The sequence below is a fragment of the Diabrotica undecimpunctata genome, chromosome 5, assembly GCF_040954645.1.
Source record: "Diabrotica undecimpunctata isolate CICGRU chromosome 5, icDiaUnde3, whole genome shotgun sequence".
Lineage (NCBI taxonomy): Eukaryota > Metazoa > Arthropoda > Insecta > Coleoptera > Chrysomelidae > Diabrotica > Diabrotica undecimpunctata.
This window is the reverse complement of record NC_092807.1, coordinates 34,744,788-34,764,130: the sequence shown is the minus strand read 5'-3', so window position 1 is coordinate 34,764,130 and position 19,343 is coordinate 34,744,788. Positions and strand designations below refer to the sequence as shown.

The 19,343-nt window shown below is 32.2% G+C and overlaps 1 protein-coding gene across 1 annotated transcript; it reads right to left on the bottom strand.

Annotated features, from left to right (window-relative positions):
* Positions 1 to 2,138: 2,138 nt before the first annotated feature.
* On the bottom strand, positions 2,139 to 3,139 carry LOC140442147 (uncharacterized). The gene is made up of 3 exons (XM_072533226.1): positions 3,027 to 3,139; positions 2,830 to 2,965; positions 2,139 to 2,774 (listed from the first exon to the last, which is right to left on the bottom strand). The coding sequence occupies exons 1-3, from the start codon at positions 3,137 to 3,139 to the stop codon at positions 2,139 to 2,141; spliced, it is 885 nt and encodes a 294-aa protein (XP_072389327.1).
* Between the last annotated feature and the right edge of the window lie 16,204 nt (positions 3,140 to 19,343).

Genomic DNA, 19,343 nt, shown 5'->3' with positions numbered 1-19,343 from the left:
TTTTCATTGATTAATAGGTAAGGCAGTCTAATAAAGTAATCTCATTTCAAATGAAAAACATGGTTTTGAAAAAAAAGCTTTTCTTTTGTTCGATATAGTCACCTTTTAGCTCAATACAACGATTCCAGCGATTTTACAACTTCTTTATACTGTTTGAATAATGCTATTCTTGAAGCTATGATAAATAGACGTTTGCTTCGTTAAGTTTCTCGTCATCCGAGTTGAAATTTTTATTTACTGATATTTTATTTACGGGATAACCCCATTAACAGTTTAAATTACAATATACAATGTCACGGTTATGATTCAAAACTTGAAATTACTTATAATATAAAATAAATATGAAAAAGTTTTAAAAAATGAGACTAAAACCATTACATGCTAAAAAAAACAAACAAAATATAACAAGAACAAAATTTAACAATCCCAATATACATATCACAAAGCAAGAGATCTTTTTAACCGAGATAAAGTTATATTGAAAATATCAAAATCGCGAACATTTAATAGCCCCATGCATCTATCCAATGGGTTGTGAATACCGTAGGTTGTTCTGTGGAAAGGAATATTGAAAACTGGTAATGTAGAGCTTGATGGGAAACATTAAAGTTAATCTGGCTTAGCAGGTTTGGAAAATCAATAAATCCATGTATAATCTTATATATAAACATAGGGTAAACCATACAGTTATTGGACACTTAAGAAAATTTCAACTTTAAAAATTCGTAATTCACATTGTTCTCTGCAGATTGAATTGAAATTTATACAAAAGGTAGTCTAAACAGTTTATTACAATATGGATAAAAGGATTTAAAGAAGGTGTTAAATATTTTTTGTCAATATATATTTATTAAAAATAGTTACAAAAATTATAGTTATTGGACAGTTTATTTAGTTACAGGACACTCAAAATTAGTTATTGGACGACTGCTTTAACACAATAAAAAACTAGAAACAAATGAAAATTACAGGAAAAACCTAAGATTTCTGTGCGGTATGGGGTACCTATATACAGTTGACACAATTAAATTTTATAAATGCTTTTGTGCTTCTTTGTATTGAGTGAAAAGTTCGTCAATGTCTTCATCCTCACTGTCTTGGTTACTGTTATTAGCATCAGAATCACTATCCTGGAGATTGAAGCAGTTGTGACATATAAATAGATCACCATCGTTAGGTATATGCTGTCTATGATTAACAGGAATACAAGATTCGTGATAATAAAGATTACAGTCATCGCATTTTAATTTGTTCAATTGAATATCATTTGAACAAATAAAACATTTGACTTTTTTTAAATTCTTTTTCTTGCTACACTGGTTTATGGTTAATTTTTCTTCTCTTTTCCGTTTCCTTTCTTGTTTTTGTTTTTCCTGCTCTTCTTTTATCTTCTCCTTTTTCCGTAACATTTCTTGATATCGTGCAGATGTAATAGCAAAAGAAAGTCGTTCCGTGTTACGTTTATTTTTTCTTTCCGGTACAGTAGGAGAAGTTAAAAAGTTACCCAACAATTCGTGTTTAACAATAATTTTACTTGTAGAGGGTAAGTCATAAACATTAGTTTTATATTGTTGAAAATGGATATCATTGGTACTGCTACTCTCAGAAATATTTACATTTTAAATACCACTCTGTTCTGATGTTTTTATTTCAGTATTTTTAACGGGAGATGTGATAACCACATTTTGAATAATATTTTTGTTTGTGCCTCTATTTTTTAGAACCATTGGGTTATCCGAATGTTTTGGATCATGTTCAAAAAAATTCCAAATTTTGAACAACAAAGTCAAATTATCATCGCTAGGTAGATTATTCTTTGGATTTTCTTTTAAATTCTCTAAGCTATGAACTTTTTCAGGACCTAAGATATTTACAAAAGTATTATAGTCCATCTTGGGTTTCTTTTGATGATCTGAAATGATTAAATTTTTTACTACTTCTTTGCCTAAACATTTTGTGTAGTCAATAGCATCTGCATTAAATGGAAACAATCCGCAAGCCTTGAAACCATTTACTACTGTTTCAGTTTTACAGCTTTTTTTATAGCTTGCTCCAATATAGAAGCAAATACAACCTTATTCACTACCCCTCCTGGATGCTGTTCTTCCCATTCTCTCACTGATTGCTGCCAAACTTCTTCATAGGAAAATAGAAACGTCACAGGGTTGTAAAATCCTTGTGGCGTTAGGATAAAGTGCAATCACTTCAATCTGCAGTTCATTACACAATAGACTTAATTGGTAACTTAAGTGACTCTTGTGCCCATCTACAAAAAGAATAACTGGAAGCTTAATATTATTTTCAATTAAGTGTGGGTAAAAAACATTCGCAATATACTGATAGAATGTCTCTGCCGTCATCCAACCATTATCGCTTCTGCCCACACCCCATTTAGGATTAATACCTTTAGCAACCTTTTCAGGAATACGTTGATAAGGATAAATAACCATAGGCACGCAAATTTTACCGTCTGCTGAAAACGTAAACATCACAGTGACGTTTTCTTTTGAAGAGCTTTTTTCAACGTTATAAACATTTTTGAAACCTTTCATAGCAAATACTTTTCCAGTAGATGGACATATTTGAAATCCTGACTCATCTCCATTAAAAATTCTTGATGGATCAGTTAGAACTTCTTCTAAATGTTTTTCTTTAACAGAGGTTTCAATATTTTTAAACCAGTTTTTGATGTCTCGTTCAGATACACAAGCGCTAGCTGCCGTCACACCTTCACTTGTCCTTCTAGAAACCCCTGGATGTCGCTTCAAAAATCCCTAAAAAAAATCAAACGATGAATACACATTAAAATACATTTTTTTGGTGACTTACTTTTAACCATCCATCTCCAGGTCGATTATCTTTAAAGTTATTGGGGCGCGGATTTTCGATTAAAAATTTTTGCACGCTGCTTTTTAAATCGTTAGCCTTTTTGGGGAAACCTTTTGAAGCAGTTTCTTGTATCCATCTGGAATATTGAATGTAAAATAAAATAATGCTATGGGTTAAGATAAATTAAATGAATTTACCTAACCAGAGTATTCTCCTCCTCGCAAGTTAAAATAGGAGACGGTCCAAGTGTATCTTTATGTTCCGGATGTTTTAATTTAAATTCTATAGTGGTTTTAATTCGGAATTCCATATTTTTTTTTCAGCTGTTCTATATGATTCAGTGCCATTTTGGACATCCTTAACAGCTTCTATAAGTTTCATCTTATCATATTTTCTAAGTTTAGGCATTTTACTACAATCCTAAAAAATCCATTTTTAGTTATTGGACGGTCAAATTTAGTTATTGGACAGCTGTCCAATAACTGTCAAATCGATTACTAAATTAATTTTACTGCTATCTCCAGTTAATTATACGTAAATCTGTTGAAAATAATTGTAGAAATATGTGGTAAGTGTAGTTCTCTAGTGATTGGACAGGTGTCCCATAATAGAATTAAGCAAGTTTTCTAGTTTAGTTATTGGACAGATGTAATTAAATCAGAATTAAAATCCCTATCACTGTACCAGATCTACCTTTAAGTGCCTTTACTACACCCTTTTAAATAAAAATACAATCTTACCTTAAAAATACCACGTAGTTTTAAAAAAAAAAGTCAGAGCAGATGCTTAACACAATGCTTAAATGTCACTTCACTCACATAGCCTAAAAATATTTACCGCCAAAATCACAGAACCCGTTAAAGGCAGAACATAGACATAAGAATGAACGTAATATAGAAACGAGTAGTGCCACCTAGTGAAATATACTCTTGTTGGCACTTGCAGAAATCTTATTCTCGTAAGTTAACACTGTAATGTCCAATAACTGTCTCGTGTCCAATAACTGGCGTTTTACCCTAGCTCATGACATATCAGGATGGTTCTTGAGTGAGGCTAAAGATAGTTGTTGTTCGATACGGGAATAACGAGAATAATAATGATTTCCAATAGTAGTGTGGACGTGGTAAGCACAATATCTCAAAAATTTATGCTGGACTCTTTTTATGGTATCAATATTGTTCTGAAAATATGGTGACCAAATAACTGAACAGTATTCCAAAATAGTTCTAACTAAGCAACAATACAATAATCTTGTTAAATTCATGGAGAACTACTTGCAATTCTTAGTAACGAAACCAAGAAGTTTAGATGACTTTGTTGAAATAGAGTTTATATGTGTATGTTCACATTTTCCAGTTTAACTGTATCAGAAGGTCATCCAGTACGTGGTCCATCCTATGTAAATATACAACCACTCCGTAATTAACGAAATCACAATTTGACAGTTTTTGTTTGTTTCAATGCCGCTTTATTTCTCAAATAGTAATGTTCAATAGTAAAATATACTAATGGCTGCATGGCGCTAAAATAACATGTATGCCTAACAATGATTACAATTTCTAGAACTATATGTTTTTTATAATATATCGTAGCGTCCCAAACAGCGAAGAAGGTGACTTATAAGACCACCAGATATATACGTAAAATATAACGTAATTGTGATTTAAAACGTAAAATATAACTGTATAAAGGTTGGGTATTAAATTAGATTGTTCTTAATAAATGCTGTTGCTTTGTGCTAATAATTTCTCACTGTTTCATTAGACAGCCTCATTTAAGCAAACAGTTTTCCGAATGCACTGTTATTTTCACTTCATTAAATGTAAGAAAGCATTTTGCATTTCATTGGACGTTCTCTTATTAAACGGAATAAAACGAATTCTGCTATTTTGTTAATTAAAAAGAACTATGAAATTTAAATTGCTCCTTGTTAAGCTCAAAACGTTACTGTTTTTAAATGGTAGTGTTTAGAGCGTTTCAAGATAAGTTATAAAAATTGGGACCACAAGCGTTCTTTTGTTTGTGTTAAATGAATATATTAACGTAAAGAAGGTACGTAGTGAAAAGTAAGCTAATAGAAAAACTTCTCACTATTTTTGGTATTTAAATTAAAGTCAAGAAGTTGTGCTTTTTAATAATTATTGTATTTATAAGAATGATTTACTAGTTGTAACGCGATACTAAGGAATAATTAATAATTGAAAATTCGATAAGAACCCACGGTGTCATGGCTTTCTAGTTTATGGGTCCTTCAAGCTATTTCTAACACCCAAATAATAATTGGCCACATATAAGCTATTGTGAAGTTTATGGTAAACGAAGGTAACAAATTGAACTTTCACGCAAACTGTATTGAAGACTGCAAAAAACTTGTCATAATGCGACCTGACAGATCTTTTGTGTATACTTTACAACTTTGGATTATGCTCTAAGAAAGCATATTATCCGCTGATGATAGATACTTGTTATCATATCATCATAACATTCAATAGCATCTTAACAGATGTGTAGTGGTTTATCATTGAGCTTCAGCAGCTCAAACTTCTTGATTACTGACCTTTCTCTATTGCTTTCGGCAACGGTTATATCTGTGCCTTTTTAGCATACTGTTTGTTTAGAACATTTTTTGTAATATGTGCTCATCACTGTGGATATCTATCACGTTAGATCGAAGTCTTCGGCCTTCGTTGAATACGCCCAACAAACTTGAAATTTCTAGAGTAAGTTATTCCAGAACGACGTATTGGACTCAATTTCATCCAAATCCTAGATATTCTTGTGGTGATCTGTCTATGAAATTCCAAGTAGTCATGTTGATGTCCACATTTTAAATCGTCTGTTCGATTATTTAACTGTACAAGTCTTGCATACAGAGTAAATTGTGGAAAAGCTCAAATTTAAAACAAGTATCTCTTTGACTGTCATAGTAAAGTGATGATCACACCAGACCTCGTTTAATTGAGACATTGCCGCTCTTGCAAGTAGTATGCGCCTTCAAAGTTCGTGTTTGTAACTACCTGTGTTGTTAACAAGGGCTCCAAAATATATCATAGAAGAGACTGCCTCACATCCCGCGACAGTTCGTGTCTCAAGAACATTTTATAAGCGGCAATAACCATAATTTTCGTTTTATTTGTAGTTAACCATAAGTTCAAAGTTAGTAAGTTCTAACTCGAGATTTGTTTATTAAGTTAGTAAGTGATTGCTACTGAAGAGGATCCACCATCAATCGAAGGGGGCCTTCTCCAAGAGTCATAACCTCTCTCTTGATACAAAAGTAAGAATGCTGCGATGCTACGTCTTCTCTGTCCTTTTTTATGGTATTGAATCGTGGACCTTGAACGAAGATATGTGCAGAAAACTGGAAGCATTTGAGATGTGGCTACATCGGAGAATACTTAAGATTCCGTGGACTAACCGAGTCACAAATGAGGAGGTCCTCAGAAGAATGAATAAAAACCACCATCAAATCTCGAAAGTTACAATTCTTCGAACATATTATGCGAAATGAATCCAGATATGCTCTCCTTTAGTCATCCTGCAAGAAAAATATTTGGAAAACAAGATCCAGGAAGAAGAAGAACATCTTGGTTAAAGAACCTCAGAATATGGTTCAATACAACATCTGTGCAGCTTTTCCGCGCTGCTGCAGATAAGATAAAGATTGCCATGATGATCGCCAACATTCGTAACGGATAGGCACATCAAGAAGAAAAAGAAGACTGGAGAGAAGGCTAGAAGTGTAGTGTCGTTTACCAAGTGCAAGTAAGATCTTTTGACACTGCCCAGATTTACTTCTCCCTCCCAATCGTTCTAAATATTATGAATTCTGTATACAGTGTGTCAATTTTAAAACTTACAATGGGCTATATCTCACGAACAAAAGCTGATATCGAAAAATGCTTGAAACCATTTTTAGGATGGTGAGGGGGAACTTAAATGGCTTGTGTTGCTCCATGCAACACAAGCAAAAAAGTTTAAATTGCAAACCCCTACTTATCATTGCAAAGAGTACAAAAAATGCTATCCAATGGTATAAATAATAATTATACAAAGTGAAGCAATAATTGTTAACCTTTGGCTTAAATGGAAAATTTACTGAGGTTTTTGTTGATTCTGTTGATGACCCTGTATAATTATTGTTATACAGGGTGTTAATATCAGCCAGCTTACTATGACTTTTGTATTTGTAATGCTATCTCCCGGACTATTATTTTTAATGCCCGTCGGAATTTTTTTTTGTTAAATAAAAACTTAATTTGCCGTTTTTGCAAAACAAGTTGAAAACATCTGTTTTTTGGGCTCAGATTTGATAATTTTTGGTTTATCTGAGAATTTTAAATGTCATTAGTTTTCATCATTTGTACGATCGGTACTGTCATTCAGCTGTAGTTGTTACATTGGTTTACAGTATACCTAAACGCGTGGAGATCATTTTCATATTTTCCTTCCAGAACCAGTGTTATTTACGAACAGTTTAAATATTTCATGAAAGGTATTCGGACAAAAACGTAAGTCACGTGTACGTCCGCGATTTAGTTAAAAAGTTTAGAGAAACGGGATCAGTGCAAAATAAAAAAAAGGATGCCCCAAGATTGCTGAATGAAGCATCCCAAATTAAGGTTGTTGGACATTTTGCAATATAGCCTACTGCATCAACACGTCAAGTATCTGCAATCACAGGACTTTTACATGAGTCGGTTAGAAAGGTGTTGAAATTATATAAGTTTCACCCGTACAAAATACAAATTCTTCAAGAACTATTCGATGATGATCCAGACCGACAAATAGAGTTTTGTGAACTCATGACTGAAAGAATTCACTTTGAACCAAGAATGTTAAAAAATATTTGTTTCAGTGATGAATGTACTTTTATGCTAATAATAATTATGCTAATAATTAATAGTAAATAAACAAAACTGTCGGTACTGGAGTGATGCGAACACGCATCGATTCAGAGATCACAATATCCTGAAAATCTGAATGTTTATGAAGCAATATTATTCAATGTTATAATTGGCACCTTGTTCATACCAGGCAATTTAGGCCACATTAAGCAAGAACCAAAGAGACGATCAAGGAAACCTAGCTTTAGACGAAGATTTGCTGTACTTCCAACAAGATGAAATGCTTACTATGCAGCTCCAGTTAGGCACTGGTTGGATACTAATTATCCGAACAAATGAATTGGAAGGAGAGGTCCTATTGAGTGGCCACCGAGGTCACCAGACTTACCGCCACCTGACTTTTTTCTATGGGGTTACCTCAAGTCAGTTGTTTATAAAACTCAACCTGCGTTACTTGGGAAATTTCTAGAAAGAATTACGCAAGCATGTCGCGCTATTACTAAAACAACATTTGCCAAAGTTCGAGCAGAATTTGAAAAATAGGCTGTATTATTGTTTACAAAACAATGGAATCCACTTTCTGGAAATAGTCTGTGACGGGTCGCTCTACTATATACCAGACTTAGTAAAAAATACAAGTATAATCTAAATAAAAATATATTCAAAATAAATAACAATAACTTCTACTTACTGCTACATAATACTTAACTTCTACATAATATGTGCAATAAAATAAAAATACGAATCATAGTAAATAAAATCGACGGCGCTTTGGTGCGCTGTTCATGCCTATTAAAATAAATAATGGCGATATTACGACGGTTGAATCAAAAGGAGGACATATTTGTTAATACGCAAATACCGGAGAAGACTAATCAATGCTTAGTCTAGATTAGAGGTGGCCGATCAATCACTACTTATGAAATACACCTTGCTCCAACTGATAATAAAGGGAAAGATCCAAGGAAATAGAAGCATAAGAAGGCTTAGAATGTCATGGCTGCGCAACCTGAGAGAGTGGTACGGATGTACATCAAATGAACTTTTCAGAGCAGCCGTCTCAAAAGTTCGAATAGCTATGCTGATTGCCGACCTCCGCCGCGGAGATGGCACTTGAAGAAGAAGAAGGTCAATCACTACGGTATTCCATCCTTAGGGCGCACTAATGGTAGTGGTAGCTTGTCGGTGGGAGTACATGCGTACAGAGAGAAGCAGGCTGTCAAAGCTGGCAATGTCATTACAAACATAAACACTCTTAGACATAGATAACTTAAATAGTGACAAAAATTAAAAATAATTAAAAACAAAAGTATTAAAGGACTCTTAAAAGATGCTTTTTTGACCAATTAAAAAATTTGAGAGAAATAATAGAAAGAAAGAGGTTTAAATATTTGTATGTAGGTATATTTAAAAAACCCTAAAAAGGGCTACATCAAAAAAACAAACGTTTTCGGAATAATAATTCCATCATCAGGTTAAAAGCCTAAAATAAGACTGCGATTGACGCAGTTGGGGCTTCTTTGCTTTTCTTTGACTATTTCCAAGTCTTCATACAGATCTAATTTTAGAAAGTTTTTTTGAGGAATATTATGTAATAAGGAGACGTCTTCTGGGATGTTAAGGGTATGTTTCTGTTGTGCTGTTGTGTAAGATGTGAGAAAGTGGAAGTGTTCTCTCTTTTAGTGTGTTCTAGGGAACGGGAAGCTAGTGATCTACAGGTTCTACCTATATATGTAGCATTACAATCAGAGCACTGTAATTTGTAGACACCACTACGATCCATGTAGTTGATGGGATCTTTTGAATTAGTTAGGCATTGTCCTAAATTGTTGAGGACTTTAAAAGAAATGTGGGTATTCTCAACAGATCTTTTCAAGATATATCTGATATCTCCAGAAATACGTTCTTGAAGGTATGGTAAGGAAGCATAATAAGGTTTGATGGTCAAATGGTTGATGGTTTGATGGTTCTTGGATTGCTGTTATCATTTTTAACATCACTAAAGCTTTTGAATCGTTTGGCTGCAGTAATATTATGTATAACTAACACTGTTCCATGGTGCATTGACATTCTGTTTTCGACACCGTTCATAGGTATCTTGTCAATCAGTTACCAGCTGAAGTCCGTTTGAAGAGGTTTACCCTCCGGACGCTGGTACTCACGTGAGGCATGGTTATATGTTGCCTGAAGTTAAAGATAATAAAATATTAAACATCATTCATTTTTAATAAGATCATGGACATTTTTAGGTAACTTCAATTTTTGTAAAGGGTTTTACCCTAATATTTTGGTGACTTAGGCATGTTAACCTATAATATAACCATTTTGCTTATTTAACCTTAGTCAACATTTCAATTACGTTTACTTTAATTAAATGGTTTATACTTATTTTAGGCTTTTAAGCTGATGATGGAATTATTATTCCGAAAACGTTTGTTTTCCGAAAATCTTTGTTTTTATGTAGCCATTTTAAGGGTTTTTTAAATATACCTAGATACAAAGATTTAAACCTCTTTTTGTGATACATGGTATACAGCCAGCTGCAGGAATTTCTTTTCCTTGTGGATTTTAGAAATAATAGAGTTAACGAAAGAAAGAGTTTATTCATCGTAGCAGTGTAGAAATGGGGAACTTAACTTATAACTAACCAGATATAGGTACATCCGACTGTCGTATAATATCAAATTTGACACAATTGATGCCTGAAAAATATGATTTTATGGAGGAAAATAACGATATATTTTTATTTAATACTTTATTTATAGCATTGTCAGCATTTATTAAATATCAAACTAATTTTTTCAATAACTGGTCGAGAAGGTAGCATTAGCAACTTATATATAAATAGATATTTAAGTTTATGCGATCGATTCATAATTTAATTAACGGCAACGTTTGATATCAAGTTGTGTTCTAACCTTAAAGGCGCATCTCGTTAGATGTGATATTATTTCCAGGAGAATTTACATACATTCTGTACCAAATACCTTTCCATTTTCATTATACGCCTGCTGACAATATCCATTACAAAAACAATCGACGCATGTTACGGTTGATCTCGCAATCTCCCTCGGTAATGAACTCCTGCCCTTCCATAATCCTTAATTTAACATCAAACTATCCAGATAGGTTCCTTGATTGTAATTTCTCAAACGCATACATAATGCTGATTTTATTTGTGTTTCTCATCTGCTGGACGGTTACGTACATTCCCGATAAGCTTGTATAAAGGGTCCATTTACTGTAATTGATGCCAGTAACTATGAGTATGGTAATTGCTAATAGGTTCTGCGAAGTTATATTGTTTGCCTTAAATTATTTACGTGTGTATATTAATTTTACCTCTGCCGAAACAAATAAACTGTAAAATGTAAAATTTAAATTCATATTTTATATACAGGGTGGTCCTTAAGTAATTGTACAAAAAGACACAGTAGATTCTACACTTTAAAATATTACGATTTAAGCCAAATTGCTTTAATAAAATGTTGATATTAAGAAAGATACAGGGTGTTAAAGTGCAAAATTAAAATTTTATTTTTCGCTATAACTTTCATGTTTTTAAACATTTATGTATAAAAATTTACATCGGGATAATTTTAAATATAAGAAATTATAATTTGATACACACTTTTATGTAACTGATAGAGGGCGTCACTTATGCCACATATGTGGTATAAATTTGCACTTAACTTTTTTGTTCTTTAAGTTACCTATATTTGGGATAAAAAATATTAAAGATAAATTATTTTAACAAAAAAAAGGTATACTTGTTAATAACTTCAAAACTCAACAGTTTTCGAGATAATAGCATTTTAAAAATCAGCTGCATAATTCTGATCTAACGCAATTACTCCAGGCAACGAAGAAAAAAATGGACAAAAACATTAATACTTCTGAATTTTGGTATAAAATACCTTTAACTAAAGTTAATACTTAACGAAATATTAAATAAAATAAATATATCAGGAGGATAATTAATAATAGGATTTGACAAAATAACAGAATAATAGGATTTTACATTAAACATTTTACGTTTTATGGTAAATTAAAGTCATAATCAAAACATTTTGTTTACAAACCAAATTAATAAATAGTTAAACTAAATAACATAACTTTTTATCAAAGTAAGTGTTCGATATGTCCTCCATTGTCTTTAATTCATTTGTCAATATATTCCACAAAAGATCGTGTCATATTAAATAGCATCATTGGTTCTAAAGAAACTGCTGCAGTACTTATTTCTTCCTATAGTTGGTTGCGAATGTTTATAGGATTCTTATAGACACGTTGTTTTAATGCGTCCCATGCACCAAAATCAATCGGATTAAATTCGGGGCTACGTGGTGGCTATAATGTATAATGGATGAATATATTATTTTGGATACATTTCCAAATCTTATGGTATATTATGGAACTACATCTTATTTGTCGCAGAAGTTAAATAATGTATTAAACTGTGATGTATCTCGTTCATTGGTTACTTATATACACACGGAATAACCTATCGATGACATATACTTATTTATACTTATTTATATGATTACGTTACAGCTTACGAGTAACTATAATTACATCTCGAACAAATGGACTATTATGATTTACTAGCGAACTAATATTATGCTGAACTAAATTGCCTGTGTGTTTACTATATTTATAACAATATCGGTTATTAGGACAACGATGATGTTTTCGTAAAAATGCTGAGTCTTTCAGGTTCGATTTTTAGCAAAAGTATTATGAAATATGACACATATGTGTTATTCAATACCTGTGCCCTAGTTTCTATTTGTCCTAATAAAAATGGGTAAACAATTTACGTAATGAACAATAAGTATTCTTTTCGGATTTTTTATGAATTAAATAATTATATCAATATCTCACCACATTGCCAAGGAATATGACTACCAATTGACCAATTCAACGTTCAGAAAAGTTGTATTTAAGTATGTTCTAACTGCCTTCTCTCTAGAATGTGGTGGTGTACTATCTTGCATAAACCACATATTTTGGGTTTTTAGTTGTAAATTGTAAACATGATGACAGCCAACGTCTGAATACGGACACGGCACCTAAAGAAGAAGATGAAATTCTCCAATAAGACATTAAGCACTCATAACAAAATATTTTATGATGTTAAATTATCATCTTTGAGTTGTTTTAATAAGAATAAACTATGAATTATGCTTATCTACAGGTATTCAGTGCTTTACTGCACAAATATCAAACTAAGAATTATTGTGCAGCTGACTTATAAAATGCATTTATCTCGAAAACGGTTGAATTCTCAGGTTACTAACAAGTATACCTTTTCTATGTAAAAATAATGTATCTTTAATACGTTTTAACACAAATAGAGCTAACTTAAAGAGCTAAAAAGTTAAGCGCAAATTTATGCCACACATAGCGGTCACAGTGGCATATGTGGCGCCCTCTATTAGGTACATTAAAGTAAGTATAAAATTATAATTTAACCTACTCAACAGCATCCAACTGTAAATTTTTGTCCAAAAATATTTACAAACGTAAAAGTTATAGCGAAAAATAAAATTTTAAATTTTCACTTTAACACCCTGTATCTTTCTTAATATCAAAATTTTATTAAAGCAAGTTGGGTTAAATCGTAATATTTTAAAGTGCAGAACCTACGGTTCCTATTTGTACAATTACTTAAGGACCACCCTGTATAACTACAGGATGTGCCAAATCTCTGGCTTTCTTTTATTAAAGCTAAGTTATGAAGTATTTAAAAATGTTTGTCTTTCACTTGCATATTATTTGTTTATTTTAGTTTGGATACGGTTACCATAAACAGACTTGTTATATCTTAGGGCATAAAAAGCAGGTGTTATGGCCTATAATAATGCCCTGCTGTATAAGAAAAAAAAGCAGATGTTATAGAATCAAGTTTTTTTTTTCATTTTAAAACAATTTTGAAAGGAGTAAATAATATATAACTAAATTGTTTTAACCTTAACAATATTTATAAGTATCGAATATACAATTTTTTAATAACTCAATATAAATAACAGACATAAACTCATAAATAAATATGAATCCAACTGACCACTAGATAATATAATCAACAAACATCAAAATATCAACAACTGTCATAGACTAATTCAAACTAGTAAAAACGTCTCAATTTTAGTTTTTATATTATGTGTAGTGAAAACAAAAATCTTATATGTAAACTTCATTCACAATTATAAGAACTGACTTATTATGCAGAATTTAAAAGTATCCCGCTGATAAAGTCGACGCCATAAAGAGGTTTGCCTCTTCATGTAAATAGTAAAAAGGGCCGGCTTAACGAATTTTATATTTTATTTGTCATTTACATTACATATTTAATTCAAATAGATATCTAGATAATTAAGGGAAAAAATACATAAACTGATAACTTATTAAATATACAAAATCAACAAATGCAAATGTATTTTTTTATTTACTTTTTACTTTAAATGTATTATTTAATTATTTGAAGGCCATGAATCTAAACTTGGACATAATTTTTAATACCTATAAACATCTACCACTTAATATTTTATAAGATTATTGATTAATAATTTTAGCCTTTAGTAAAGCCTTTTTAACCTTTAGTAAAGAATAATTTTTTTTCGTGAAATTATTAATAAAGAAATTTATCATTTTTTGTCAACTTTTTCAGACATGAAACGGAAAAGTTAAACATAACAAGTCAACATGAATAAATATGAACCTTTTAAAACGAGTAAATCGGTACTCACCTGAAGGACCGCAGGCGTTCGGATACAATTAGCGTCTCTTTGTAAAGACAATTACGTCGACTTTACTAAAGTAACAAGACATTTACTTAACATAGACACTACACATTACTCCCCTGAGTTAGTGATAAGTTATAGTCTAAAAAAATCATTATGAAATTGACTGGCCAGTTGGTTGTGAAAACCAGTGCCAATAAAACACAAAAGACACACACACACTAAACGGGTATAAATATTACATCACATAGATATTATGTTAAATCTGTGTCACTATCACTGTCGTCTTTTAAATTGATGATAATATTTTGTATATTATATGTAGGAAAATTAGAATTCTCAGCTTTCATGATATGTTAGACTGCATTTTTCCAACTATTCGCATCATTTTTGAGTACTTCCTTTTCAATTAAATGCAGGGCAGATGCATAGATGCATTTAAATGTGGCGAAGTATTATTTCTTCGGACTCTTGACTTAAGTTGATGCCACATATGTTCGATTGGGTTAAATACGCAGTAATATGGTGGAAGTCTTAAAATTGTATGACCTGTATTATCTGTGTGAAAATAAATATCTTTGTTATACAAGTAATTCTGTATTGTTATTTTCGTATCGCTTGAACTGGGAATTTTATTTAAATGTCTGCTATGATATGTTGCATTCTCCATACCTACAACACTATTAGGGGGTATGTTGGGTATTAACTTATTTTTGAACCAGTCATCAAATATATCTGAAGTTGTGTTGTCATGGTAATCGAGACATGAATCACTGATGTTTTTAGCTGATAGAGATAAGGCATTTGGAGAGATAAGGCATTTGGAACCCATCCATCGACTGATCCAGTATGGAATATTGTTATTCTTTTTCCTCTATTAGAAGGCGCTTTTGTTGAACAAGATTTACTATTATCTATCCAACCTTTAGATGGCATATCGTGAGTATCAAAAGTTTCATCTAAATAAATAATAGGTCGATTTGTTCGACAATACTGTTTAATTTTGTTTAAATATTCCATTCGCCATATCCGTCAACGATTGGATTCCAAGTACCTGTCTTTTATCTACTTTTTTGTATTTAAACCCTATACGTTGCAAACAATTCCAGACAGTTGTTCTACCGCACTTAATTTCAGTGTTGTCGACGTGAAGCCTGTCAACTAATATATCTAGTGTGGGTACAATTTGTTCTTTATACAAGGCATACACTTTGCGACGAATAAGATCTTCATCTGCACGATCGAGCTTCCGAGAAATAATGTTATCCCGTCTTATTAATCTTGGTATAATAGGATTACTTACAATTTTTCTGACTGTGGATAATGGTTTTTTAGTCAAAGTTGCCGTTTCATGTAAGGCTTCGTTACTGTCCATGTTTTTTTCGACAAGATTTTGAAAAACATTAGCAATCATTTGTTTTGTATCAGCAGATAGATGTATTCGTTGGCGGTGTTCAGATTCTAATACTTGAATAAGATCACCTCCTTGTCGATTTGCTTCCGGTTCATTAACTGGCGAAATTGCCCTGTTATCCTCTGGACTCCAGGGACGCTACATTGTTTCATACAATAAAGGTAAATTTGACTACGTAGATTCACCGGCAATTGTACACACTCTAAAAAAAAACACTTTTATAACAATACTCAACTAATTTTTTGCACAAACTGAACACTCAAACGACTTTACAACCAATTCCGTCGAAAGCAGACTTTTAAGTGTTAGTTTGTCATCGTACAACTCTCTTCAAATTGAAAAACAATTAACGATAAATAACAGGTAGAAAGTTATATAAATTCCAAGTAATTTGTTAATAGGTCAATTAAGTTAAACGTTTACTCATTATAACTGTGCTGTTTGGGATATTACTTGTCTTCCCAAAACTTATTAATTTCCACGGCCGGTCCAGTCAATTTGACTGAATTGAGATCTTCATAATTTTGGGCGCTTTTATTTCGTTGAGACTTAAAATAATGATTAATAAAAGAATACAATTATTATGGGAAATTTGTATGTTTATAAAAAGAGTTTTTTGACATTACGCTTGAATGATAATATTTGATCTGATTATATGTACTAACCTACATTTGATTCGGCTATATGCCGGTCCTATCAGCTTAGATAGCTGTGATAATTATACAACAATAGGGTATTTACAAGGAATTATTCAGTTTTACAGCTGTTAATAAAATAAATTTTATAATGAGACACTAAATTTCTGGATACAGTACCACTAGTGTTAACGGACGATTACGCCTATCAAGCAACATCCATCCCTCGGGTCAGAGGCCCTCTGGCTGGAATATATTGCTCTCCGGGCGTAATCATCTTAATACCACCCTCGGTGCATAGATAGCTATTATAAACTCATGTATATTAAAAACGTCTATAATTTAAAATTACTTTGGATTATACAGGGTCAGTTATAACAACGGAATATGTGACGAGTCCGTCACTTCAATAATCCTTTCATCGCTTTAAATCAATATTCATCCAATATCTCTTAGTAACTTTTAATTTCCAAGTTGGTATTAAGCAGCGACTCTAAGCGGCAGTTTTGGAAAACTATGTACAGGCTTATCCGACTAGTGGGACTCTTGTTCTGACCAGGAAGAAGTAATGTGAGTTTAAATCAGTAGGCGACCACGCATGTGCTGAAATTTGTTTTAAGAATATTATTAATTCTTGCCTTTGTATTCTAGTACTTTTGTCATCGAACCGAATGTGTCTTAAAATGAACTGGAACCTCTTTAGCGACATCGTAAGGCGATAAATCTCCATTGACCTTCCATCTGTTCAAAATAAATCATCAGTATTCTGATGATTGCTTTTGTTAGCTCCAGATATGTACAAACAGCCCAAACAGAGCTTTTAATTCTATAAGATCAATTGGCCTAGCCGTTCTGTTATTGACTGTGTCATAGCGTTTTAATGCTGTGAACTTATTGGTGCATTCTACTATTATGTCTAGAATATCTGTAGTGAAAAAACATTCCCAAATCTCTTTTATCACCAATTTTCGCCTAATATCACCTTTTACATTCTACCCAATCTGGTACTGCCAGATTGGGTAGAAGATTTTCAGTACGAGTTCGAACGTTACGATTAAATTCATTGTGTTTCCTCCACCTTGTTCCATCTTTCCCAAACAAAGGTGGTATGCGCGGTATTACTTCTACTAGTAAATGATTTTCGACATATTCTTCATCACAGAAATCCTCCTCTGAATTAGTATCATAATCTAGAACTTCTGAACAATCATCTTGCAAACTTTCGTCGTCATCTTCTGGTTCCGGTTCGTCAAAAAGTTGTTGCAACCTCGTTTGTTCTCTTTCTTAAGCCACATTCACATACAACTCCTAAAATGAATATCTATTATTTAAACTGACTATGGACCAAAAACGACAAAAACTTACTGTTGAGTATAACACAAATGGTAACCTCGGTCGCTCACACCATCAGGTCGAATAACACATGAACTATCCGCACTCGGCCGCAGATTTTTCAAGACTGAATAGCGTGATAAGGATTCGAAAGCTACCTGGCCGCGCGGATAAAACAATATGCTCATTTGAGTTTTAGCGCGAAAAATCTACTACGTCGTTATCATGGACTGTACGTTACCACTCGAAGGTTAATGTAGGATGAACTTTTATAATGTATTTTTGTAACGGACAAATGTAGGTTTCCAATTCTTCATGATTACATACGATCACAAAGTCTTTAGAGATTATTACGAATGAAATGCCAAAAACGAAATTTAAATCCATCTTACTTAGCGGAAAATCAATAGCAAGGCCTCTTCTGATCTTTATTTCATCGGTTATTGTTCTATAAATAAGTATCATCTATCTAAGTACCTAAATTAGGTAACAAAAATTTATTTTTTCATATCTATTTATGATATTTTGTAAATAAATTCGATGTGTAGAATTATATATTATTATATGTATATTATTCTAAAAAGTTTTAAATTTACTTGGGCCTTTAGGGTATTACAGAGATTCCGACCTTTCCTTACTGTTGCTTCGATAAACCAAAGTTGATTACTAACCCTTTCCTATTTGCTTAATTTTCCACTTTTCATCGCACAGTGTAAAATTCACAATTCAGCATGATCGTAGCAGCGGGCAAAGAGTGGCATAGAGTTAAAATAGAAGTAAGGGGATGAGATGGATGTTCAGGGTGGTTTTCACCTAATTTCATTTTCATCAAACATTTGGGCGGCAACTTCTAATGGCTTTCGCTAACTCAGTTAACCTTTTAGAATTAGTTTTGCCGCAAAAGCACTGATTGTTTCACCAAGTTATTTTCTAAAAGAAGAAATTATTCATCAAAGTTTCTTGACGAATTCAACTTTACTAAATGGTAAAATAAAAAAAAAACCGTATCAATTTTGTTTAAAGCTTGTAGCTCAATTATTAGTTTCTGAAGACAAATTGTAAAATGTCATACATTAAATTACCTACTAAAAGACTATTTTAAAAGTAGTTTCTTTTCCATTTTATATTACGTTCATGTTTAAATCTCAATTTGCTAAGTTTTCCTTCAAATATAAAAAAAAAATCATTGTATATAGTGAGGGACAAAATTATTGAATATATTTATTTTTTCGAAAATAGGCTACTTTGGAGACAAAGTGTAATGTATAGATGATTTTTTAAATGAGAATAGGGGAGGTACACTTGTTTATTTAAAAGGGTATTGATTTTCCTACACACATTTTTGTTTAACCTTTCAGGGGATAACGTGATCTAATGTTACACAAAATGTAACGTCAAATTCGCAGTCCGCAAATCCAGAAAATGTATAAAAAAAAACAACAAATATTTTCGCTAAAAACGGTCAGGGAATTAGTCGATTCTTTAAATACACGATTAAAATAGACAAAAAAAACGGGTATGGCAGTCCAGTGGGATTGCCGGT

Coding starts and splice junctions, on each gene's coding strand:
- LOC140442147 (XM_072533226.1), bottom strand. CDS start 3,139: ATGGAATTCCGAATTAAAACCACTATAGAATTTAAATTAAAACATCCG. Junction 2,966..3,026: donor GAGGAGAATACTCTGGTTAG/GTAAATTCATTT, acceptor TCAATATTCCAG/ATGGATACAAGAAACTGCTT. Junction 2,775..2,829: donor CTGGAGATGGATGGTTAAAA/GTAAGTCACCAA, acceptor GATTTTTTTTAG/GGATTTTTGAAGCGACATCC.